Raw genomic sequence first — 26,503 nt, forward strand, 5'->3', positions numbered from 1 at the left:
AATCATATTTATAAACAAGATTATACAAAAATAACAAAATATAAACAAAGATTGAGAAATCATATGAAATAAGGCAAATACTAAAAGTCCTTAAAGGGACAGTTCACCCCAAAATAAAAAAAATATATTTATTTATTCCTCTTACCTGTAGTGCTATTTATCCATAGATTGTTTTGGTGCGAGTTGTAGAGTTTTAAAAATATTGCCTGTAGCAATGTCTGCCTTCTCTACAATATAATAGAAGCAAATGGCACTCAGCTTATGTTTCTCAAAGTGCCAAAAAATACATCTGAAAAACTCAACAGCAATGTCTCTTTCCAGAAATCATGACCCGGTTACTGAGATTAGTTTCTACATTAAACTGCTCATAACAAGGTCTGTGAAATATCTGGAGTAATTGGGTCATGATTTATGGAAAGAGACACTGGTGTTGAATTTTGTATTTTTTAAGCACGCTTTAAGCACCACAAGACGAATGCCATCTAGTTACATTATATTTGAAAGTAGGTTGACATCTCTACAGCTGATATCTCCAAAACTCCACACACTAAAGCAATCGAGATGGATAAATAGCATTGCAGGTAAGAGGAAAAATGTTTATTTTTGATTTGGGGGTGAACTGTCCCTTTAAGGAAATAAATACCCAGTGTGTATGCTGAGGCTTCACTGCAGAAAAAAAAATACTAAAAGAAAAAGAGTCTCTCTAAAGGACTTTCTGTGCCCTGCGTATGACCCCGCACCATGGATCCCCGAAATTTCTGTAAGCAGGCAATGAGTATAAATAATAAGGCATTAATAAATAAAGAGAATGGATGAAACACAGGTGTTGCTGTTAGTATAAAAGCGTATAAAAAGTCCTATTAAATCGTGTTTTACAGCTTTGCCCTTTTTCTATTTTTTCCACAAAGAGTGCCTTTTTTTTTTTTTATAAAAAAATATACAGCAGCTCATCTGGGCATAAAGATACAAGCGTTTTATTTGAACTGTTCAGGTATGTGTCCGATCTGAGACTGCATACTCGTCGGTGGACTTGAAATGCCTTCTGACCAGTCGGACATGTTGGAATGAGGCGATGAACTCGACCATTGGTCGGGGGAGCCGGGGGAGGGGGTCAGAAAGGGGTGGTCAGGCACCTGGACCTGGTGGTTGGGGGTATTGTCCATGGGGCCTGAATAGCTGTGCTGGGAGGGCGGGGTGAGGAACTGGGTGCTGGGCATTGATTGATTGATGGAGGAGGTCATGATCTGGGTCTCCTGTGGCAGGATGGTGTGGATGCTGCTGCCCTGCTGCAGCTCTGGCGAACTGAGGTCCCCGCTGATGAAGTTCTGGTTGCTGGTGGTGTTTGAGTTCTGGTGTTGCAGCTGGATGCTCTGTTGTTGTTGCTGCTGCTGCTGTTGGAGCTGCTGCAGGTTCTGCATTTGCTGCATCTGCTGCTGTTGCTGCTGCATGATGTGCGGCTGCGGGCCCAGCCTGGTGCTCTGGATGCCCTGGTAGTTCATCATCTGAGACAGGCTGGTGGTGGCATGGCCATTGTGGAGGGACGTCATCATCCCGTGCTGCCCTCCCTGGTGGAGACCACCCTGACCACCAGGACCTCCTCTCATGGGGTTGAACTGGCCCGGCTGGCTAATATTGCCGTGCATCCTGGACATCCAATCACACTGGCCGTTTATTGCTCCCTGGCCGCCGGATCCAGACACAGGGAGGTGGGTGAGACGAGGAGGGAGTGGATCAAACTGCATGCGAGCCAGCTCCTGCTTGTTGGGCATCACCATGTGGTTGACAGGCAGGTGTGGGTCAGACATCCCCTGCAGGTGGTTCAGGGAGACAGACGGCGACTGCTGGAAGGGTGAGGTCATCATGGGTGGCGAGGCCACATCAGAGACATAGCCGTGTGGAGACTCCAGCGAGTCGACTGGTGACAGAACGGCCGAACTGTCTAGGAGGTTCCCAGACTTTCCGTCCTGAGAGTTCTTCTTCTTCACCTTCATGTCTTTGCCGTCCTTGCAGCCGATGCCCTTGGTGCTGGGCTTGCGGGCCTTTTTGCCCTGGCCTTGACCTTGAGGCTGCGGCTGCTTCATGCCTCCAAGGTAGCCGTTGGGCGAGCAGAGAGGGGGCGACAGTGTGGTGCTGAGCGACCCTCCGTGCATGTGAGGACTCCGCACCAGGTTGTACTCGTCCATCAGGCGCACAATGTCGTGATGCATCCTCTCCTGAGCAATGTCTCTGGGTAGGCGGTCCATGTGGTCAGTTATTTCTCTGTTGGCAAAATGGTCCAACAAGACCTTGGCTGTCTCATAACTTCCCTCCCTGGCAGCCAAGAATAGAGGAGTTTCCTCCTGAGGAAGACAGAAAGGAGACAACACATTAAGAGATTGTTGTTTCTGGAAGATGCTCCACTATTGTTTTATAGAAGTAAGAGGAGGAAGAGACAGATTTGTCTTTTTTACCTTGTTGTTTTGCATGTCCTTGTTGGCGCCATTCTTGAGAAGCACAATAGCAGCCTCCACATTATTTACTGCTGCAGCCCAGTGTAGAGCGGATTTACCTGAAGAGACAAAAACACACTGATTAGATCTGAAGTGCTCTGTTGATTCATGATTTGACTATATTCAGCATGACACTGTAAAGATTTTTAGGCTCATATAAGTGGTATAAAACTTTACCAAAGTCATCTATTGCATTGACATCAGCGTGACAGTTAATGAGCTCCTCCACCATGCCTTCCACTGCCAGCCTGGCAGCCAAAATCAGGGGTGTAGTGCCATCATGCATGCGGGCATCCAAATCTGTGGCACGGTTCCTTATCAGAATCTATGGAGACATACAATCAGTTACTCCTTCTGATCAAAACATGATTCCATTGACATAATCACATTTTCAAACTTTAAAAGTTGACTGATATTTTAATAAATGTACATATTACCCTGTAAGTATTTTAAAGTAATTTTAATGAAGTAACTATTCTGGTCTGAAATAGTTACAGGTTGTTTGACAGCTATACTTTTAAGGGCTGCAACTAATGGTTGACTGTGAACTAGAGCTGTGACAATTAATCAATTTATCAATTAACTGTTCAAAAGAAGATAAGATAGATTAGGATTTGCAGGTTTTCTTTGTCATTCGTGACAGTAAATATTAGTAAATTAGTTTGTTTGTGTTATTGTGTGACTTTGGTGAATTTGAAATATCCTTTTAAAACACAGAAGTCACACAATAATACAAACAGATCAAGGCAGCAGTAGACCAGCAACTCCCATGATATGTCAGGTAAAATTATTGATTTCACTCATGGAACTTGGTTGGCTTGGAGAGAGAGATATTTAGCTTAGATAACAGTGGGTTCCAATCAGAAAAGTTTGTCCAGTGAATATATTCTAAATATACACTTAAACTGATATTGTTTTCTAACCTTTTTCTAGTGGGTATAATCACTTTTGCTGGTGAACCTGTCCACAGTAGTAAAGTGCTCAGTTTCTGTGCTTTTACTCCTCTCTGTTTCTCCAAACTTGGGATGTACTGACCACCTTCTACTAGTGGTAAAACACTGACTATTGATGAGAACCTCATACAGCCCCACTAATCCAAACTATTTAAACAATTGTGATTGATTGATAAGTTCACAAATCCCTAACTTCAGCTCTAACACTTTAACTACACCTAAGGAAATAGGGAATAAAGTTAGCAGATGAGGACCCACCTGGAACACGCCCTGGGCATCAGCTGCCACAGCAGCATGCAGCGGCGTCCTGCCCATGTTGTCCTGGATGTTGGCATCAGCGCTGGCTTCCAGCAGCCTTTTGGCGGCGTCAGAACGAGCATAGCGGGCAGCCAGGTGAAGAGCGGTTTCACCCGTGCGATCAGTCTGGTTATGAAGATTAGCGCCCTGGTAAATGAAGTCGTTGATCACATTGGCAGAGGCGTCCTCCTCTTCCTCACTGTTGCCTGTTTCTAAACCTCCCCCGCTGCAGGAAGCGATCATCAGTGGCGTGAATCCATCTGGACAGGGATGGGGAGAAGGAGAGGGGTTTATGAAAGAAGGTAACAGGCTGCATGGTCAGCACAGAAACTGCCGGAAAAAGACAGGAGGCTGCACTTCAAAGCAGTCGGCAGATCAAAACAGAGCAACAAACAAATCGAATGTGGATCTGACACTTTTGCCTGGCTCCAATCATTATGGCTCTCTCCTTTCAATAATGGATTCTGATCAAGGCCCCGGCGCAGGAGAAGCTTCAGAAGGAAAGAGAAGCTGGGGGGATAGAGACTGGGGCTCGCTAAAGCTCGGCTGCTGCAAAAACGAAGCATTAAAATCTAACTGTGAGAGGCGGCTCAGGCAGTCGACTTGAATAGGTTTTCTCCTCTTCAAAAGGAAAGCAAGCCCCAGATCTCGCAGATTTGGTCGATTCAAGTGCATCGATCCACGACGGGGAGAAAAGTGTGCTCTCAAGTTGTTAACCCTGTTACTTTGATTTTTCATAGCTTCTCTTCAGGGAGTTTGGCACTTGCTACAAAATTGGGTTTTTGCATTTGATGCCTTCATTGGTTTTTATAACATGGAATTGAAAAAAAAAAAACAACAGAGGCCCATTACTGGTCAAATGATTAATCTGATCAGGAATGAGTGTTTCCCCCCAGGCGCCTGGCTTCCAGCCGGCTGCTTTGAAGAAGATCCTTTACCCTGAGGACACAGGGCTTTAGCAACTCCTACACGCACGATTACACACACACACACGCAGACTAGAAATGTGAAATGTTCACTTAGAAAAGGCATGAATCAATCCAGGCACACACACATGCTTGAACACACTAGGAGGGTGAAATGTATGAAGTCAGACATGCACCCTAAAACACATGCACACACCCACTACTAAAAATGTACGTTAAAAAGTTATGTCAGTCTGCTAAATCTGTCGTTACAAACCTTTTCAGCTTGTGACCCCTTAAAATCAGTCTTTTTGCGACCCCCTCTTACAAGTTATGGCCTTATTGAGCACATAGGTAGTGAGCAGTTCTACCAAAATGTAATTTTTCTATTTCTGATTGCTTCATTTTTAGTCTTTTTTGAGGTAAGAAAAGCGGAAATCTCACAAGAAAAAAAAATATTGGGAGGAAAAATATAAGGGCTAATTTTGTCAGATATATAATATTTCTTCATTTAATCTTTAATTGTTTTGAATAAGTTACAATTTCTTCCAAAAACCAGTGGTGAGGGCTGCAACTATTATTTTCATTATTAATTAATCTGTTGGTTATTTTCTTGATTAATAGATTAGTTGTCGAACAGTATTTCCCAAAGCCCCAGATGACGTCCTAAATTGTCTTGTTTTGTCCACAACCCAAAGATATTCAGTTTACTGTCATAGAGGAGTGAAGAAAAACACTAAATATTCACATTCAAGCAGCTGAAATCAGATATTTTTTTTTCTTGAAAAATTACTCAAACCCAATGAATGAATTTTCAAACTACTTGGCAATTAATTTAGTATTTGCCAACTAATTGATTATTCAAATAATCCTTGCAGTTCGAACTATAGAGCATGTACTCCGTAGTGGAATACATTTTAAAAGCAACCCTCCCAACTCTGAGTATTATAATTGTCTCTGTATTCTCTCGTCTACTTCTCTTAATAAAGACATCAGAAGTCATCCAGAAAATTAAAATAAAAATTCGGCCCACACCTACTGACTCTGCCTACATGCGTTGGCTCTGAGCTCCCTAAGACACTCTTCATGGAAAGTAATCAGTCACCCACCTGGTCCCCGGACATTGACATCCATGCAGTCATTCTCAATCTCGCCCTGAGGGGGAGTAGGAGCAATGGAGGGGATGCGCAGGTCAGCGGCATCCAGGTGCTGCTGTGTCCACTGGCGGTGGTCCGTCTGGTCGTCCGCCTCCAGTATAGCCTGCTCATCATACTGCTAAAACAGAGACAGCAAAAGATCAGACAGCTGAAACTGAGCATGAGAGCGTGAGTTTTAATTAGGCCTGCGCAAGTAATCGTAATATTATTGAAACTGCAGTACAGCAAAGTGCAATATCCAAATCACAGAGGCTGCATGTTTAGATAAAAGAAAAATGTGTGACAAAACAGTATCATAATGAAGTAATGTAGTGCTGCAGAGATAACCTGGCCCACAAATCTTGTTCTCCAGATGTATGAAAACATATCAGTTTGGTACACACCCCAAACAAAGTTACATAATCATGACTTTATTGTTTTTTTTTAGGTAAATAAAAATTTGAATCCTTTAATGATCATTCCCACTAATCGTGAATCATGTCGTAATCACAGTAGCTATCAAAATAATCACAAAATGATTTTTTTACTATACCATGCAGCCCTAATTTCAATCAAATAAAAAAAATATTTCAAATTAATTTTAAATAAATGATTTAAAAAAAAAACATTAAAAAAGAATTTAGAAAAAGTGAAAATGTACAGTAAAGTCATTTTAGGATTTTTGTAGGAAATTTTTTGCTAAAGTTGTAAGACAAAAAATCCAAAATCTTTAGAAGATCCGTTAGTGTGCCGTATTTCTGTTTTCCTACCCTGAAGCGTTTCGCATCCGAGTGTTCGTCCTCTTCCCAATCTTGCTGGGTGTCGTCCATGAGTGAAATGTCCGAGGTGTTTTTCAGTGGCCTGTGAGGACGCAGAAAACCCGGTAAAAATCCTTGTACTCGACTGCTTAGATCTCATCCAAGCCACTCACCATTAATGGTGCAGCAATGCCGAAAAACAAAAGCATTGATTAAATCCATACCCCACCCCTTTGCCCCAACAAGTCAATTAATGCACACCTAAACCAGCTATATCATTATCATTAATGATTCAGGGAAAACCCCCCTTCCCTAAATTTGACCGATCACCAGTTACACCCATTTTGTCCCTCAGAACTGGCCCTTCACCTGACCCGCAAAGAATCAGGTACAGCGATGGCACCGAGCGCCACCAGAGAACGAACGAAACTTACTTTAATCCCACCGAATCCTCTCCGACAGGCTCGCGTCTCTTCTTCTTGCTGGTCTCTGTGGTCTTGAAGCCCTCAGGAAGCCAGAGGCGCCCGTGCTCATGGCGGCGCTTTCGGGCAGCCACCATCCCCACTCCGAGGAAGGCCAGTATCCCTATGCCGCCCAGGACCAAGTAGATTGGGTAGAGGTCCTGAGAAGGCTGAGTGTCCACGCCGCCTGGCAGGAAAAGGGACAACATCGGTCAAGACGCAAGCCGAGGAGCAGATGTGGACAGGCAGAAGACAGACCAGGACACCCAGGATAAAGCCAGTCCGGCTCTTCTTCGCCCCACGATCCCCACTCCAAAACACGCGGCGACCAGCAGCAGACTGACGCTCCTCACCGTTTGTAAAGCTAGCTTCCACTATCTATTCAGTAATAATCAGAATTGCTAACCACTTTTCATCAAAAAAGGAAAAAAAGGGATGGGGCGTGATAAAAAAAAAGAGAAAAGAAGGAAAAAAAAGAAACACCACCACCTCCTCTCTCCCTTTTCAACCCAGGGTACCAGGAGACAACTTTACCATTTCTTCTTTAAGAGAAAAAAAGGAGGGGGATTAATGAACTTCAAATTACTGCACGCGCTTTAAGCTGTAAAGACGAAGGATTTATTAGGATTTTCAAGATAACAAAGACTCCCAACTTCTAGCACACTCCCGATCAATTTTTCCCCTTCTCTTTTTTTTCCACTAACGATTTTGAAATGATAAACTCCCCCAACCTAAACCCTCAGAGATGCATTAAGTCCTGGTATTACATTCAGCGAGGTGAAGGTTGCAGCAGCCCCTCACACTGTGGGATGATGTGCGTGTGCGTGTGTGTGCGTGTGTGTGTGTGTGTGGACGTATATGCGTACATGTCTGTGTGAGGAGGAAGACAGACAGAGACAGAGACAGAGTGCTATATTGTGTGAGTGAGTGAGTGAGTGAGTGAGTAGGGGGCTGGATGAGTTGATTTGCAGCAATTAACCATTTTGGAGCCTGAAGCCAGTGGATTTACACACTGAGGGGAGGATTGATTGTTTAGGCCATGAGACTCACAATTGCATTTGTTCACCGCTGCATAACAAATACACAATCAAAGAGTGCCAGGGTTAGGACCCGACCAGAGGGCGCCTTCAGTGTGAGAGCACGTGTCTTATCCACTGGTGTATGAGTATGTATGTGTGGACGCCAGAGCAAGGTCTTAAAGGATTGGACCAGTGGTTCTCCAGGTTTTAGCCTATTTGTTACAAATCTCATTTATGTCACATCACAAGTAATCATGATGCAAAGCTTTCAGTTGAATTTTAGATTTTACAGCTGCGTTTTTCTAAACATTCCTGCTAGTTCTTAGTTTCCACTTATGTTACCAGACTTTTTCTTCTTCTTTTCTTCTTTAGTTTTATAAGCAGCATATTACACATATTTGATCCTTTTTCTTAATTTAAGTGTAATATATATCTAAAGTAAGAAGTAAGAAGCTCAGGACTAGTTTCAGTGGCAGATTAATACACATTTGGTGCTCTTGTGAGTTTTTCCAGCAGCAGGATGTGTGTGGAAAAATAAACTTCAGTGCCCAGACTCATCATGATGAAGGAATATGTCTCCCAGTTCAACATGTGGCCCACTGATGTGTTATTAACAGTGCCTGGACAACACTCTATGACCCAGAGGGAATAAGATATATCAGACTTTCACTTAAACCAAAAATTTATCAACTTTCAAAGTCCTTGTCATCACATCTATGTTGTGACACCGGAGGGAACGGAAAAAACAGAAAATAGCTGAAGCGGAAAAACACCCCCTTTTCATTTCAGCAAACATTGTCAGGCAATGTACTTAAAAGGTTTTTGGTTTACCTGAGTGACTGTATAGATGAAACACACTGTTAAAAATCTAGCATTTTTCAAGTATATTCGAATTCAAGCAAGCAACTTTCAAGATTTGTGTGTACCCTGTTGTTATGATCCTTTAACTCACTCAAGATTTCTTGAGAGAAAAACATAATACTGAGCAGCAGTTTGTATTTTGAGCGGTGGTGAAATATCTATATGGACATTTTCTTTAATTCAATCAGACAATTATGAGATGCACTCACTAAAAACAGCTTCGATGGTGTAGGGAACATCCAGTTTGCCACTGGAGGCCAAAGCCCCGAGGAAAGCTGCGGCATCATTGGTGCTCTGGAAACACTCAGTGGACTGCTGGAAGCACTGACGGTTGTCCACCTCCAAGTGGACAACTGAGCTGTAAAGACAAGAGACAGCACACAGAGAGGTCATGGTACGGCCCAGGGTAAAAACTGTCGTGTACACTGAATCCTTAAAAATGGTTTTGAATATTCACCCTTTGATCTGCAGGTGATCCAGCTCCCTCCTCGTCCTCCTGCTCCCTCCTGCCACGTCATACAGGCTCCTCTTCACCACAGTCAGCACCTTGCCGGGGACCTCTGACCATGAATCCACAGAGCGCTTGACGGTGTACTTCTTTAGCTCATGTTCATTCCCGTAGTATGGGTACACCATCATCTCGCCCTTGGCGTCCTTCCTGAATATGACGTTGGTGCGGAGGACACGGCTCAGCTCACGCAGGAAGCCGAAGGAGTTGTTGAGGAGCTGCTCAGGGGTGATGTGGACCACCAGGACCAGCTGGCCCACGGCGAGTTTCTCGGGCATGTTATTGGCGCAATCCAAACCATCCCACTCGCACTCCGCGTTGTTGCAGCCCTGGTCGCAGTGGCCGTCTGCGTAGTGGTCCTTGCAGTACTGGTCATACAGAGGACTGAAGAAAAGAGGTTCACTTAGTTCGTCATGTTGGGTGTCATGATCACTTGTACACACTGTTGTACCAAAAACCGAACCAACTGAAGCACATAAACATGAACAGACTTTTCAGACTCCACAAGAGTTTTTAAAATGAGCTGCTTCAAGCTATTCTTTTTCAATAGAAACTTCTTCTACCCATCCATAACCCAGACCCAAAGGACTTTTCTTTCATCAGGGAGTCAGAGAAAAGTCATTTTTGACTCCCTGATGAAGGCTTGATACCAAAAAATGTCAAAGTTTATTTGTTTTAATGTTTAACATGACAATGACGTGATGATAAAGGCATTTTAGTGGCTTGGAGTTTTTCTGATTTTTGTGTATACACATGTATCCAACAAACTAAATTTGAGTCCAGGAAGTGCTCCTACTCAAAGATGTTTTGATCTAATTTGAACCTTGAGTATAATCTATAGGTACGAATACCACTCACTTGCACTGTCCCTCCAGATTTTGACAGTCAAACCCGTCGTACAGACATCCAGCGGTGTCACACTGTGAGTCGCACTTCCCATCGTTGAAGTATCTCCAGCACTGCAGTGAGGCCGAGCAGTTCTTCCACGGGTCGTTGAAGTTGAGCGAACAGTCGCCGTTGTCCCAGCCACACGCGTGGTTGTTACAGAGCACGTCGCAGAACTTGTTGTGTTTAGCCTCCTCGCACTGTGGGATGTCGCAGGTGACCTCCACCTCTGGCGGCGGTGAGATTTCATGGCCGAAGCCTCCCTGGAAGGTGTAGTCCAGGATGTGGCAGCGCAGGCCATTGAAGTTAGTAGGGCAGACGCAGTGGTAGAACGGAGCCTCGGATGTGTATTCACACGTGCCACCGTTGTAGCAGGGGTTGGAGTTACAGGGGCTGTCGGTGGGATACTGGCACTCTGGCCCAGTGAAGGACGGTGTGCACAGACACTTCGGGCTCTTGTGGCCGGAGATGCAGGTGCCTCCATTACGGCAGTGGAGGGTGCCGCAGGCCTGGGCATCGTATTCACATGTGGAGCCAGTAAAGCCCTTTAAGAAGAGGACATTTTTAGCCATTTTAAAACTCATTATTTTCATTTTAGATCTTAAGCTGTTACAAAGAACTTTCACATTATCTTGATTTTGGAGGTACTGGGCCAGAACCACAAAATGCAATGTCAAAAAATATAATTAAGCAAAGCAAAGTTAATTTTACTGCAGTGTGTAGGTACTCACAGGAGGACATTTGCAGATGAAGCCATGTGGGGTGTTACTAGCAACAGCACAGGTTCCTCCATTGCGACATGGTTTCCCTTTACATCCATCAAACACTGTGTCACAGCGTTGACCTACAGAGGAGTCAGACACAAAAAATGTTATTCATATTATGTAACACACACATAACACACAATCCTAACATTTGAGAAGCTGCAACCAGAGAATGTTACTCATTTTTGCTTGAAAAAATAAACTGTAAGTGATGAAATTGGTGCAGTCGCATTTTCTATCAATCCAAATCAAACTTAAGGTTGAGAGTTTAACAGAGGAATGAGAGGACCAGCTGCTTACCTGTGTATCCAGTGCGACACTCGCAGCGGTAGTTGTTGGTGAGCTGGATGCAGCTGTGCGTGCCCCGCGGGTCACACGGGTTGGACAGACACTCGTTGACGTCTCCCTCGCAGCGCTCCCCCACGTATCCTGCGGGGCAGGTGCAGTGGTAGCCTCCAACTCGATCCACGCACTTGCCTTTGTTGAAACACTTTGGTTCTTTGGTGACTGGGTCGGTGAACGGGTTGCAGTCGTCGATGTTGATCTCACAGTGCACACCTGAGGCAGGTACGGCAGGGGAAGAGGAACAAGTGATGTCAGTCTTAGATATAGAACAGTAGCTTCTTTGTGATTATTTGATGTGATCTACTTTATTTGTGTAACCATTTACTGTCAACCTGCCCCATCTGCTTCTAACTCAGTAAGTAATTCCTACATTTGCCAGATTGACATTCAACATCTTGCTAAATAGAACTTTTAAGATTAAGCAGAGGAATGTACATACAGCCACATAAAAAAAATGCAGTAGGGAAAAACACTTGTTGCATGGCTGCATTGCATTATGGTCCATTAAGGTTGAAGTTAAAGGAATGTAATTTAATATAATAACTCAATGTAATTTTCTTAAAAGCAGCAGTGTTCAATTTAATTAATATGAGCTTATTATAAATCTAATATACTATAACCTAGGTGACAGTTGTGTTCATGAAATGAAAAATAAAATAAAACACTCAATTAAATTTAGTTTTTAAAAACTTTCTTAAGGGATTTAGACACATTATCATAAAATTTGAAGTTGAAATGCTCCTTGTAAAAATTTGGATGTTTTTCACTTAAAAATGGTAAAAATAACAAAGAAAAACAATGAAAAGTCAATATTATCCTCATTTTCAGGTTTATATGTTTTTGTTTGGTGTCTACTGTTAGTAGTAGTAGTAGTATCACAGTATTTATATTGCACCTAAAACTGTTTTATAGAAACCTTAATTCCTACAATAGGGGGCCACAGTGCATGATATGAATAATAAAAATTTCAGCCTTAAAAAAAAAAAATCAGGAATCTAAAAAAAGATTTCCCCTTTACTTTCTGTCAAAGCCTCTGACATTTTTTTAGTTTCTTGTTCAAAATACTTCCAACATGTTGGCTTTTTTGGGGGGGGGGTACACCCAACCCACTTTGGGCTGACCTACAACACACACTCCCTTCATGTCTGAGAGAAAAATCAATGGTGTATTTGACAAGCAGGGGAAGGGATGGAGACAAGACAGGAGGAGGAGTTTTCAGACATGCCCCGGCTGCCGTTAAGCCCTAATTAATGAAGCGTGGAGACGAGGAGGAGAGGATGGAGAAGTGGAGCGGTGTGGGGGAGTGTGCGTGGGGTCCGCTGACCTTGGGTTCCCCGGGGACAGGAGCATTTGTAGGTATTGATCAGGTCAATGCAGGTGCCCCCATTCTGGCACGGCTGGGAGAAACATTCATTGATCTCGTCCGAGCAGTTGGTCCCCACGTATCCTGGCATGCACTGAGAGAGAGCAGGAACAAGAGGAAAAGAAGAAGCCAAGAGAGAGGAGGAAGAAAAGAGAGAGCAGGGGGAGAAGAGAGGGTAAAGTTGAATCAATGTCTTACATGAAACAAAGATGTTTTTTGTTTACCTGGCTGTTTTCTGGCCTCCATCCTGCCAAGGCCAGCAGATCCTTTATTCCAGGGGAGATTAACATAACCAATCTGTTTGTCTTCTATTTATAAACAGGCATCTTCATTAGGAGTCAAGTGTAGTTTCAGCTAAAAGGATGCTGTGCACTCAGATGTTTTAACTAATTCGTGATACAGAACTCAGGTTTCAGATTTTTAAAAATGTAAAAAACAAGTTTGATGAAGTTAGAGAATGTAATAAGACCTTTGAAATGCCAAGTAGAGTGGCTTTTAAGACTCAATTTCCAATTAAAATCAACATTAAAGTAAAAGAAACTGCATGATTGGGCTGATTTCCACCAGAAAACAAAATAATGTTTAATTAAATCTCTACCATAAAAAGTTAAATAATAATATATCTGTCTGTATACAACTCTTTAAAATACCTTGATAAAGATGTGATAGGCCAATACTGGGCCAATAATATCAATCAACTCTAGTTCTGATAAAGACAATATTAAAAAAAAAGATTGCAATGATAATTATAATTGCACATTTCAGTAATTTTCTTCTTCTTCTTTCTACTTTTCTTACCTTGCAGGTGTATCCGCCTAAAAAGTCAGTGCATGTGGCTCCGTTCTGGCAGGGGTTTGGGGTGCATTCGTCCACCTGCTCCTCACAGTAACTTCCAGTGTATCCGACCTGGCAGTGGCAGTAGTGAACGTTTCCTGCGTCCAGACACTGACCCGAGTTACGACACAAATGGGCAACGTCGACTCCTACACAGAGAGGACGAGACAGTGGACTGTGGGCTGTGTTTTTTGAAAATTTATTATTATTATTTATTTGTATTTCAAGTGGCATTCAACATCTATGAATCTCTTGAGTCTCACTCCCTTCTTACCTCTCTGTTTGGCTGCCACCTCACAGGAGACACTCGGCACATCACAGTAAAGTCCTGTCCAGCCAGTCTCACACTCGCAGCTGTAGGTGGTTCCTGTCTGCCAGCAAGAACCGCCGTTTTTACAGGGCGATGAGTCGCACCAACGAACCAAGTTCTGCAAGGTGCAAACACACATTATTATCCTGAATTAACTATTACCAATTTAAATATGACAGCCTGGTTTGATTTAACGATTTACAAAAGAAGTATAAAAGTCTTGGTTAAGAACTGCAACAATTAGTCGATTAATCAATAATAATAATAAAAAAAAATGTGGGCAACCAGTTGTATTTTTTATAATCGATTAATCATTTCAGTCATTTTTCAAGCAAACATTTAACAGACTAAATGATTAATCATAAATTATTGTTAGATCAATGGATAATTAAAATAATTGTTAGGTGCAGTCAAGTGAAAACTAAACTGTAGGAATCACAGGCTACAGAAATGACAGCTGTACAAGAATAAGCCTCTCTCTGTCCTCCTACCTGACAGTTGAGTCCAGTGTATCCGTGTGGGCAGGTGCACTTGTACGTGCCGTAGCTGTCCTGGCACGTGCCGCCATTCAGACAGGGTTTGGAGTCACACTCGTTGATGTCGTGCTGGCAGTAGCTCCCAGTGAAGCCTGGCGGGCACAAACACGTGAAAGTGTTGATGCCGTCCACACAGGTGCCACCATTGAAGCAGGAGCTGCAGAGAAAAACATAAAAATCATGTATGAAAGTCATCAAAATCAAAGTATTCTGCAGTTTATTAGGAATAAAATATTCAGATCTGAATGTGTCTGAGCTGCAGGGACCACAGAAAATTAACTATGAACAAATACTTTACTTTTTTGCAGCAATGCTCTACTTTACACTCAGACTCACACAATTTTTCAACTGGAAACAGCACTAATGATGTTGGTATTTTAATGAACGATGGTACAGTTATAAGCCCATTTAGGGTACATGCAAATTATCCTGCTGTTTACGACACAGTAACACATTAAAAGATGTTGAGGTCAGCTGGTGTACATCAAACCTCCACCAGAGGGGGCAGTGGTGGACAAGAAAACGAGGTCTACAGACACAAGTGGATGAAAGTAAACCTGTTGATCTGATCAGTGTCCCCCTGTCTGTCTTATCTCTTAAAACAAAAGCTGTGGAGGTTGAACTTGACACTCTGGGCTCCTGATACTTCGTGATACTAACACGATACTCTGTGATCTGTGAGCTCTGTACCTCTCAGTGCAGTCAGGAGTGTTATTTTCACAGTGGATCCCACTGAAGCCGGCCGGGCAGGTACACGTGTAGCTGTTGACGCAGTCGGTGCAGTTGGCTCCGTTCTTGCAGGGGTTGCTCTCACACTCGTTGATGTCCTCCTCACACTTTGTGCCCCGAAAGCCAGGCAGGCAGGTGCACAGGAAGCTGTTCACCTCGTCCTTACAGAGGCCTCCGTTGCTGCAGGGGTCTGTGGGAAAAACAGAGCACTCAGTGTCTGTTTTGAGGCCTTCGCTAAGTACGGCTTTTGGTTTGTGATGAATCTACAGTATTTTAATGAAGCAACAGAAAGAAAAGGAGGAAGACTGGAGAACGTACTGGGCTTGCAGTCATCGATGTTGGTTTCACAGTTGCGTCCAGTGAAGCCTGGTTTGCAGGTACAGCGGTAACTGCCCAAAGTGTTCTGGCAAGTTGCTCCATTGTGGCAGGGATTCTTCACACACTCTTTGATGTCCACCTCACATGTTTGACCTTGGAGGGGTGGAAAGACAAAGTAAATTTCACCTCCTCTTTCAATAGTGTCACAAAACTTACAAAGTACAGACAAGCTAAAAGTTTTGCAATTATGTCCATATTCTAATTCTAAGGTTTTCAAAGTGGGTGGTGGGCCTCTCAAGGACGAGATCACATGGAATAGCCTAAATGTGTAGTAGGGGAAATGTTTTTGGGTTTTTTTCACACTTTCCCTGTCAGAAACTAATAAATGCCTTCGGACAGAACATTTTTTTAATGAATTGAATGAATCTATGGGACACTCAGTTAAGCAAAACTAAGCAATTAAACTACAGAACTAAACTTAGCTTTGTCTGAGGGTGACGCCCACAGTCTCTCACTCTGAAAACCGCTGATCTCACCCATATAAATACACAGGAGAAGAGTTCAAATCTTTTGCACAGCAGTATAATTTAATCAGATGCTGACTAGTGATATGCACTAATGGATACACCAAGGAATAATCTTTTTTCTGTTTTATTGTAATTTCCATTTAGGTTGAAATCAGTCTTGACTGGGAAGGTGGCATGAAATGACGCAAAATAAAAGTTATCAATGATTCCCCTCATGTACATTAAGTAATGAGCCTGTTTTGAAAACATAAGGAGTAGCAAACAGATATTTGTGATAAAATGTAGGGAGTAAAAGTAAAATGATGTCAGGAAAATAGATACTCAAGTAAAGTAGAGATCAACAAAATCTCTACTTAAGTACAGTAAAGAAGTATTTGTACTTCAGTACTTCCCACCTCTGTTTATAATTCTTAAAAAACACAAGACTGGAATCTGAATCAGCAACATCAGTCTGATTTTGTCCGTTGAGTGAATTACATCAGTATCGACACCAAATACTAATATTGGATTGGTACGGTCCCAACTCTAAATCTAACATTTTGAAATGGTAGTTCTGTAATCTGAAATGAGCTTTCCCCTGATGAGAATAAACGGGAGAACTGTACAACCTTTCCACTGACAATTACAATAAATAGTTCCTGTTGGACACACAGAGGTATGCAGACATGAATGTTTACCCTGCCATCCTTCAGGACAGACGCAGGAGAACCTCTGATAGTCCTCCGACTCCTGACACACTCCTCCATGCTTACAGGGTTTGGAGCTGCAGGGGGCCATCAGTGTTTCACAGTTCTCTCCTGAAACACACGAACACTTTTATTAAAGCACTTCTTTAATCAACATTAACTACAATTACACTGTGTTTAACATCCACTTTCACTGCGGGATATCATGTAGGAGTCATGAACTTGGAGATAACCCAACCCAAATGGACACAGAATCGTCTTTCAATCAGTGCTATCAGAAGACTTTAGCCAGGTTCTGTCAGTGTGAGAGGCCTGCCGAGACATTTCCCTATCTGTTTCCACAACACATGGCTCTTACAGGAAGCTGGCTCCAGTTTCCGCCCATTGTGAAGCCATTTGCTGTTCTGTGAGACAGGAAGCAGGCAAACAGGAAATGTGTCAAGCAGCCCGTTCCCACCCCGGCACAAGCAAAAGCCTTTTATTATTCAAAGTCCTGTGGATTTTTCCAAAAAGACGACTCAACAAGTCCAAGAAAATTTGCCCTCTGCCTTTCCATCATTATCTGTTTTGTTAAATAATAAGTGAGATGACACAAAAATATTTTCCAGTCCTCTTATCAGTGATGCTTGTGTATCACAGAGGAGCAGAGTGAGTCAGAGGTTTGGTGTCTTTGAGCCCAGAGGAAGTCTTGCTCTTGAACTTTACTCGACAGTCGTTTCATCCCCTGCACGTTTTTCCTCTTCGCCCAATAACTTAAAGCACACAGGTTGTGGAAACTGTCCCCCCCAGCGAGGAAATGCCAGAACACCAGGCCAACACATGAGCATATCACATATTTTCAATAATATTTTCATACCCGTGTAAGGCAGGATGCAGTTGCACTTGTAGCCCGCGACATCATCGATGCACTTCCCCTGGTTGAGGCAGGGGTTAGAGGCACATTCATTGATGTTGGTCTGGCAGTTTGGGCCTGCGGTCAGAGTGAAGAGTATATTACACGCACTTCAGTTTAAGTTTAAGGTCAAAAGTCAAGTGCTGCGGTTTACAGAATGAACCCAAACATGCACACAACACAGATACTGACCGGTGAAGCCCATGCAACAGGTGCAAACATATCCGCTGGTCATGTCCTTGCAGGTGCCTCCATTCATACACGGGTTGGATTCACACTCATTGTTGTTGATGTCACAGTTTTTACCGCTCCAGCCAGAATCGCACAGGCATTTATAGCTGAAGGGGAGAAAACATCAGAAAATCTCGGTGATAAATCTCTGTAGGTACATTCTGTCTGACAGATTTTTGTAAATCTACCATCAGATATTTGTAGGACTGAGTACTGAACTCAACACCATTTTGGTCCAGTTCTTCATCAAGTATGCGTGACTGTGTTTATACAACATTTAGCACTTCAGAAGTTTGGCCTCTGAATAGAAGAAATCGTTGTCAATTAACAACTACAACTTTTTGATGAAAAAAAGTTTTTTAACTGTGAATATTTTCTGGCATCTTTAGTTCCCTATGACAGTAAATTGAATATCTTTGGGTTGTGGACAAAACAAGACATGTGAGGGTGTTACCTTGGGCTTTGGAAAACAGTTTCTCAATTTTTTGACCTTTTATTAACCAAACAACTAACCGATTTACTGAGAGAACGACTGACAGATTTATTGATAATGAAAATAATCATTTGTCGCAGCCCTACAGAAGATTGAAACCACTCAAATCTCATCTATCTAAACACAACAAAATCCACCTAACATATTTACAAGTCAGAGCCAGAGTTGATATTTCTTCTGTTTTACATCTTTATACTAGGCTAAGCTAATCAACAGTCTCACATTCAATGGACAGCTACAACAGAGGTCAATCTTCTCATCTAAATCTTGGCAAGAGCACAAGTAAGCGTATTTCCTAAAATGTGAATCTGTTCGTTTAAATGAAAAAAAAAAAAAAAAGGCTTTGTAAAATATGTTTGTCTCAAATGATATCCAGCCCAAATAATTTGTGCACTCGAGAGAGATTGCAGTTCACCATCTTTATGACTTTTCTCCACTTGTGCTTTAGTTAAAGTACATTACATTTTAGCATTTAGCTCTATCCCATTATTGTTCCTCAAGGCGACGGTAACTGCTTAGACTGGTTTGTAAATTGACTCACCCATTGATCTTGTCTTCACAGCGGCCATGGATGCAGGGATTGCTGAGGCACTCGTTGACTTGGGAAAAGCAGGTGACATCATGGTAACCCTCTGGACACACGCAGGTGAAGCCGTTGATGCCGTCGATACAGGTGCCGCCATTGTGGCAGGGATTGATGGCGCACTCGTCGATGTTGATATTACACATAGTACCTAGAAGAAAGGAGATAATACCTTCTTGAAATCATCGTTCTCCATTTTTTTGCTTAGTTAGACAAAAAGGCTCTGTCCAAGGTAAAATCCATCTTCCAGCATCTTTAGAGCTCACTAATCAATACATTGAATTTTGTTTGTTTAATCCAAACAGAAACTGAAGTATAAAAACAACAAGGTGCGGTTTTACAGTGAGATATGACTATTTCCTGACAGAAAGAAACTAAGACTTGTCCTCACTGTGAGGTGGCCAAGGAAGTCTCTGCTCCCGACCAAGAAACAGTCCTGCAAATAAGCTCCCGTAAACAGCATGGTTTCATTTTTTACACTAAATATGTAGCTGGAAGCAGCAGCTGAATAGCTTAGCTTAGCATAAAGACTGAAAAAAATACCTACCAGCACTGTTACTAGGAAGGCAAACTGTTTCCCCCTGTTTCCAGTCTTTATGCTAAGCTAACAATCTCCTAGCCTCATATTTTATACACAGGTATGAAAGTGGTATTAATATTTGCTTAGCAAAATAAATAAATAAATGCTCCAAAATGACAAATTATTTCTTTAACTTATGCAATCACAGCGCATAATTTCTTAATTGAATTGAAGAAGTTTTAAAATATGCACAATAAATTCCTAAACACCTGTCAACAGAGCCATTTTTTTCACTCTATTTGAAGGATTATTTTAAATACACAATGCCAACCCACACAGCACAGACAAAGCCGCCACACAATGAAGTCTATATCTCAGTGCAGTCAATGTATCAATTTCCAGAAACATGAGGGGTTTTAAGTCGCCCTTTGTCGGCCACTTGAAGCATTGACGCCATTCAGCCTGGTGCCACGCATAACATAAAGGCAGCCCATTTAGCTTTAAAGCAGGGACCGACCTCCAAGCTTTTAAAAGCTCAACTTTCAGGAATCTTTCAGGGAATCTTTTCTCCTGCTCAAATCCCAGGTGACTGTGTGGGCCACAGTGTGTGTGTATGTCCTTTCTTTGTACGGGAGGGCAGCCTGCATGTCCGAACAGCAGCAGGTTGGGGACAGGGTGGAGCTGGAAAGTGACACCAGTCGAGCCTCAGAGGAGCGTGCTCACTCGCTCGCCATCTGTCACCCTCCCCATCAAGACCCACACACTCCTCAGTCCATACGTTCAATCCTCCAATCCTGCGCCTTAAAACACTCACTCTGTCAACTGGTCACCTGAGACATTTAACATGTCTCAGATTAACTGTACAGTCGCAGAGAGCCTTTCTACAGTTTGTATCTCTGCAATGATTCAATAGAGATATAGACAGAGTCATCTCAATCACACTAACAGGGATAAACTTTGTTTAGATAGCTAACTATTAGCTAACTTTGCTACAAAATATGCACATGCTTGCATGTACTGTTTCGAGTATTTGTTGCCTTGTGATTGTGATTATTTACTTTGCTGATTACTGTTTTATTTTGCTTTCCAGTTAAAATATTCAGTAATATGGTATGCTGCTTTAGCAATAATAATAATTAATAAACAGCTTGGCAATAATAAATAATTCTTCAATTTAATTTCAGACAAGATGTTCTTTGGCGTTCAGAGCTAAAACATTGCATAACAGTTCTTTTTTAATCTTTTTACACCAAAATTAAGACATATATGCATTTTTTTTACGTGACTAAAAATTGGCAATTGATTCTATTCCCACTGCCTGTACGTGAGTTTGCCTTTGTGTTCATGCTTCATGTCTGTGCAGGACAGCAGGGGGAAAGATGTTTTTAAAAGTCTCTGTGTGTTCAACTCTCAGTACTTTTGTAGCTTCTAACTGAATCTCTGGGGTTTGAATTTTAGTTTCTCTCCAAAGTTGCTGTTTGTACTTTCAGGTATCTGCTTTATTTTGCGGTTTCATGTTCACTTTCAGTTGTACGAGTCATGTTAAGTTGCTGCTGATGAAAACCCATCATTTCCTGACTCCCAATAACAGCTATATGTTTCAATATGACTGACTCTCTGTGTGCAAGTTGCTTACCCGTGTAGCCAGGTTCACAGGCGCACTCATAGCCGTTGATCTTGTCAATGCAGGTCCCATAGTCACAGGGATTACTCTTGCAGTCGTCAGTGTTGATTTCACAGTTGATTCCTGTCAGAAAATTGCTTTCAGTAACCTCAAATGTCAGAAAAAAATGTTTTTGCAGCTCTATTTTTCTATGTATGTGTGTGTTACCTGTGGTTCCCTTGGGGCAGATGCAGATGTAGGCATTCTCTCGGTCCTGGCAGGTGCCTCCGTTCCTGCACGGCTGGCTCAGACACTCGTTGATGTTGGTCTCACACAGCCGGCCCGTGTATCCAGGGTTGCAGTGGCAACTGAAGGAGGCCAGGCCATCGATGCAGGTACCGTAGTGGCACGGGCCTGAGTAACACTCGTTGATGTCGTTCTCACAGTGCCTCCCAGAGTAACCTGGGAAAAGAGTTATATTCTTTTAATCTGATGTGGAGGTGTTTCACGGTTTGTTTTCATTCTACATTTCTAAACCTTCTGTTCCCTTTTTAGAGGGACTCTAAAGTCTCTACTGCATAATTTCAGTTTTTGTTAAAAGGATGGGTCAGATCGTTTTTTAAATGGGCTGTATGAAGTACCTAACAATAGTCTATTACCTACAGTAGATGTCGTTTGGCACACCCAGTGTTCTGAAAAACAGAGAGGGGTAACAGAAGGGAAGCCAAGCAATGAACTGCTGTGGATTTAATCAACAGCAGTTGATTGCTTAGTTTCCGTGCTGGTGCCCCTTTCTGCAGGTAGTTCACTGAATATGGATAATTGTCTCACACACACCCATTTAAAATAATCCAAACTATTCCTTTAAACATTCTCATGTTTTGTTAAGACCTTTATACCTTCAGTGCATTCACAGGTGTACTTGTTGGGCCCGTCTGTGCACTTGGCGCCATTTTTGCACGGCGTGCTGGCACACTCGTCAATGTCTATCTGGCAAAGGTTCCCAGTGAAGCCTGGAAAAAACAACAAGAGGGTGTTACTGTGTGCATGTGTGTGTGTGTGTGTGTGTGTGTGTGTGTGTGTACAGACATGGCTACTGTGTTCTCACCATTCCAGACCGGTCCCTCTCATAATCCTTAACCCCGTACTATAAGAGTTCTCAACGAATCAGAAATCTGCATGTTAATTAACAACTGTGCAACACTACAAACTCTCTATTTTTCCTTTCACATCTTTTCAGCACGACTCCAAAGGGAGAAGGGAGAGAGGGGGAACCAATTCATGTAAAGCGAGAGAAGGAGGGAGGGAAAGAAATGAGGGAAGAATGAAAGTTGCGAGGCCTCCTGACCAAGGGGTGAGAGACAAAGGAGGGCCTGTCTGCTCAACGCAACGCCAAACTGAGCCCGTTGCCTCTTTTGTCCCCCAAAACTTTTCCATCACAATGCGCATTCTCCTGTCTTGCTTTCACCCGTTCTCCACCACCCCCTCCACTTGGTTCCCGCCTCTAAAAAGACCCAGCTTGACCTTTGACCCTCTACTATTCAAACTCCTCGTCATTCAAAATCAACCAGCAGGCTTTCTCCTTTTTCCCGGAGTTATTCTCGTCTCAGATATTTTCCTTCGTCTCCCCTCTGTCACATGACGGTACAATCCAAAAGAGGAGTAGGATGTTGTCTGATGAAGAGATAAGGTCCTGCTCCCCCCAAACCCCCCTTTCACCACCAACACATCCACAACAGGAACACACAGGTGGGTTAAAGCTAAAATGACTGCAGCTAATCTGGTGAGGAAGTATTTGTGTGGCTGACGGCGAGATGATTTCTCCCTGCGGACTAAAACCATTCACTGTTTTCTGGCAGGACGTGAGGACTGCAGCGTAGACACAGAGGAGACACGCATGCATACATACATGTGTGTTTTCACTTACATAAGTGTACACATACACATACACACAAAATGTGGTTAGAAAATATCAGCTTCATTAATTTACTAATGATTTCTAGATCACCTTTCAGCTATTAATAGGAATTTTTGGGTTGCCAGGTTGTGGAAAAACTGATTGATGAACTTTTACCAATATTTATAACTGCCTTTTTTATCAAAAAAGAAATCATAAACACCAGCCAAAGGATTTTTTCATAACACCTCCACTTTCTAACAAGGCACTGTTTAAAGGGTTTATAAGTCACAACTAATGGCCTACTAATGGAAAATAAATAATTCACAAATGCTTTAATGATCAGTTATGAGATGTTAATAACAATTTGGGGGAGCTGGTTTCCAAAAACTCTGTTTGGCTTGTGTTTATCATTTTCTTTTTGGTATTCATGCAGTCATGATTCTCTTGCAGCCCTTTTCCAGATGATCAAACAATCCTATCAGTCACAACTTGGCAACCCAAAAGTTTTTAATGGCCTTAAACTGATCTATACAGTGTTACTAGACCTTCATTCGTTTTAGTCTTTATTGTCCTTAAAATTTGGCTTCCAGCAAAACCAGATCTTGTTCAGTGATTATTTCTTAAGCACTGTGTTAATAAAGGAATATTTTTGTCATGGTATCAAAAGAGGTATCAAGTATGTTCTGGTATTATGACAACTCTCCCTGATATTTTTGAAGTGTCTGAGCTTCTGACTCTCTATGAACACTGCATTCGCACTACACGGCCAGCACAGCCCCACAGAAACACTACAAAATCAACAATAAACAAAAACAGCCAATATCATAAGGAAGAAAAACCTTCAATAATCAAAAAGTGAATGATCAGCTGTTTGTGGGCCGAGAAAGAAAAAAGAACGCCAGTCTCCTCTGTAAGCAGTGCTGCCAGTTTCCAGCAGTGGGAATGAGGCCGGAACAAACCTCGGCGGTACAAATTGAGTGTTTTTTTTTTTTTGCCTGGATGTGAAGCAAAAGTTAAGTTTCTTCACAGTTCAGTTACAGTGCCTCAAAATGACTGAAATCAAAGAGGCTGGAAAAAAAAAACTTCTATGAAGGAATTTCTTACCCAGATGCACACATATGCATACACACACAAAAGGTAAAGCAGAAATGCAAGCATGCACAGGGACACACTCACACACAGCGGCCAAAGAGGGATTTATCCACAGACTGCTGGAATCAGACATTTCAATGGCTCTCAGTGGGGTTTCCATGGCTATTCCATGTACAGAAATAATAAGAGGGGACCCTCGCCTCGGGCCTGGCTCGCAACGGGGACAAATTTACATCTCAAGCAGGACGGTTAAGACCCCCTTCCCCTTCTTTACCCCCTCCCTTCCTGCTTCAGCATAACGGTCTGTGCGTCTCAACATCCCCCACCCCCCTCAACCCTCCATCTACCCTCCCTAAAAAAAACACTTTCACCACCACCACTTTGTGCTGCTTCCTCACATAACCCCTCTCTCGCTGTCACACACAGGTTTTTTTTTTTTAGGCGTTAAGCTCTTGTGTTCACTCTTGTAGCCCCTCTCTATTAATTCTAAAGCTTCCTTGTTGGGGTGTCTCTCTTTCTTTCTCTCTTTCTTTGGATTTTTCCTCCTTCCTTTCTTTTTTCTCTCAACAGGAGGAATCCTGCCTCTCTCCACCCAGGCCGCCTTTGATCCACCCGACTCAGAGCTTCGCTATTTTCCTCCCCGAAAAGAAAAAAAAATCACTTCCACCTCAATGATCCCAATGAAAGAATTCAAAACACAAAAACACATTTTGGGAGTTTGAAGATCGTTCCCTTGCTTTCTTCTTTTCTCTCCTTTCCTCGCTATCCAACATCCAATAGTTGCATTCCTTCCTTCCTGAACAAAACATCAATACCTCCTGTCCAAATAGTCTGACTCCAGTGGCAGTAGTGGAAACAAAAAAGATGCAGCAAAACAACGAACTGCCCGCAAAAACAGACCAAACCTCTACACTCTTCCTGGTTCTTTCTGAAGGGCTAAGGTTCTGCACAGAAGAACCCTTTTTCATCCAAAAAAAAAGAAAAACACTTTTTGAAAGACACTTGTCGAAATCCTCTTTTACGTCAAGGGTTTGTCAAGAGTTCTTTGAACCATTATATAAAAGGGTTCTTCTAGATAAACCTTTGGAATATAAAATGGTTCTCGGTAGAATTCCATGAGTGGGTTCTATATAAACCTTTGGGTTACAAAAGGGTTTTCGGTCTATCTACTTGAGTTGGTTAAAAGTTAAACGTTCTTGGTATATCTCCTTGGGTGGTTTCTAGATAAACCTTTTGGAATATAAAAAGGCTCTTGACAGAACTTCCTTGGTGGATTCTAGATAAAATCTTTTAAATAAAAAAGGTTCTCAGTAGAACCCTCTGGGTGGGTTCGAGATAAAAGCTTGCAATATATAAAATCAGCTCAGTAGAACTCTGTGGGTGGTTTGTTGTTAGCACCCAGAAGGTGGAAAGAATCTGGATAAAACCCCCAGAAAAGGTTCTGGGTGAAACCATTACACCACAGAAAGGTTCTCTGTAGAACCTCTCATTGTGGGTTTGGCGGAAAACCTTTCACAGATGTTTCTAGGTATAATGCTTTGCACTCGGTTCTAGATAGAACGCTGTGAAAGGGTTCTTCTGGGGTGCCCCTGTGGCTCAGTTGGTGAAGCATGTGCACAATGTACTGAAGCTGTCAGTCCCCTGCAGCGGCCACTGGCTGGACTCCAACCTGCGGCCCTTTGCTGCATGTCATCTCCTCTCTCTACCCTCTTTCCTGTCAGCTGCCCCTATCAACATAATGGCAAAAAGCCCCCAAAAAGTATCTTAAAAAAGGGTCTCCTATGTGAATTAGCCAAAGAACTGTTTATGGTTCTAGTTAGCACCTTTATTCCAAAGAGTGTGGCTCATTGTCTACCACAACACAAAAGATGTGGAGCATACAGCGTACAGTGTACAGTAGTAGCACATCTGTCTGATATCATGAGCTCTGCCTTGTTCCACACAATGTTTAGATCCACAAGTTTCTGCTCACTCATCAGACTTTGCAAGAAACTTGCTTAAAAAGTTCAAACTTCCTCAAGCCTTTCCCTATAGATTTTTTCTTCCATCTCCTCCTCGACTGCTGCGTTCGTTCTGGGCTACCCGGGCCTGCGTAAGCCTGCCTCAGGGCTGGGATTAGAGCCCGTCCAGAAAGGTGTTTGTGTGTGTCTGTGTGTGTGTGTGTGTGTTTATGTTTGAGTGAAACAGAGAGAGCGAACGAGCTACAGAGAGATCGACCTCTGTGCCCCCTGGCCCCATGCCTCCACCCACTCCCACCCTTCCTTCCTCCCCCTCCTCCTCCGCCTCCTCCTCCTCCTCCTCTGCAGCGGCAGCGGTACGGCAGCCTCACCTGTGGGGCACTGGCAGTGGAAGGCGTTGATCTTGTCGATACACTTGCCGTTGTTCAGGCAGGGGCTGTGGGCGCACTCGTCTGTATCGATCTCGCAGAACTCCCCCTCGTAACCTGGCCAATTAGCAAGGGAGGACCGGGAGGAAGATGGATCGGTTAGAAAGAGACACAGTGAG

The 26,503-nt window shown here is 42.8% G+C and overlaps 1 protein-coding gene across 2 annotated transcripts in view; it reads right to left on the reverse strand.

The window, feature by feature from the left end:
* Positions 1–575: 575 nt before the first annotated feature.
* Positions 576–26,503, reverse strand: part of notch1b (notch receptor 1b) — a 48,640-nt gene continuing 22,712 nt past the window's right edge. Inside the window, exons 9-34 of one of the 2 annotated variants that reach the window (XM_084728402.1) lie at positions 26,328–26,441; positions 21,906–22,019; positions 21,235–21,468; positions 21,040–21,150; positions 18,842–19,034; positions 17,769–17,914; positions 17,541–17,654; positions 16,676–16,795; positions 15,472–15,624; positions 15,115–15,343; positions 14,380–14,581; positions 13,853–14,006; positions 13,543–13,727; positions 12,706–12,838; positions 11,337–11,594; positions 11,004–11,116; positions 10,246–10,817; positions 9,337–9,771; positions 9,089–9,237; positions 6,973–7,186; positions 6,551–6,641; positions 5,754–5,916; positions 3,701–3,999; positions 2,667–2,814; positions 2,451–2,548; positions 576–2,339 (exon numbers count right to left, since the gene is read on the reverse strand). In XM_084728402.1, coding sequence (XP_084584528.1) covers positions 975–2,339; positions 2,451–2,548; positions 2,667–2,814; positions 3,701–3,999; positions 5,754–5,916; positions 6,551–6,641; positions 6,973–7,186; positions 9,089–9,237; positions 9,337–9,771; positions 10,246–10,817; positions 11,004–11,116; positions 11,337–11,594; positions 12,706–12,838; positions 13,543–13,727; positions 13,853–14,006; positions 14,380–14,581; positions 15,115–15,343; positions 15,472–15,624; positions 16,676–16,795; positions 17,541–17,654; positions 17,769–17,914; positions 18,842–19,034; positions 21,040–21,150; positions 21,235–21,468; positions 21,906–22,019; positions 26,328–26,441 — 6,107 coding nt within the window. In that variant the 3' untranslated portion in view covers positions 576–974. Of the gene's footprint in view, positions 2,340–2,450; positions 2,549–2,666; positions 2,815–3,700; positions 4,000–5,753; positions 5,920–6,550; positions 6,642–6,972; positions 7,187–9,088; positions 9,238–9,336; positions 9,772–10,245; positions 10,818–11,003; positions 11,117–11,336; positions 11,595–12,705; positions 12,839–13,542; positions 13,728–13,852; positions 14,007–14,379; positions 14,582–15,114; positions 15,344–15,471; positions 15,625–16,675; positions 16,796–17,540; positions 17,655–17,768; positions 17,915–18,841; positions 19,035–21,039; positions 21,151–21,234; positions 21,469–21,905; positions 22,020–26,327; positions 26,442–26,503 lie in introns of both variants that reach the window. The other variant, XM_084728401.1, reaches the window with a different exon arrangement.

This window comes from Lutjanus erythropterus, chromosome 10 (assembly GCF_056507025.1).
Source record: "Lutjanus erythropterus isolate fLutEry1 chromosome 10, fLutEry1.hap2, whole genome shotgun sequence".
Taxonomy (NCBI): Eukaryota; Metazoa; Chordata; class Actinopteri; order Lutjaniformes; family Lutjanidae; genus Lutjanus; species Lutjanus erythropterus.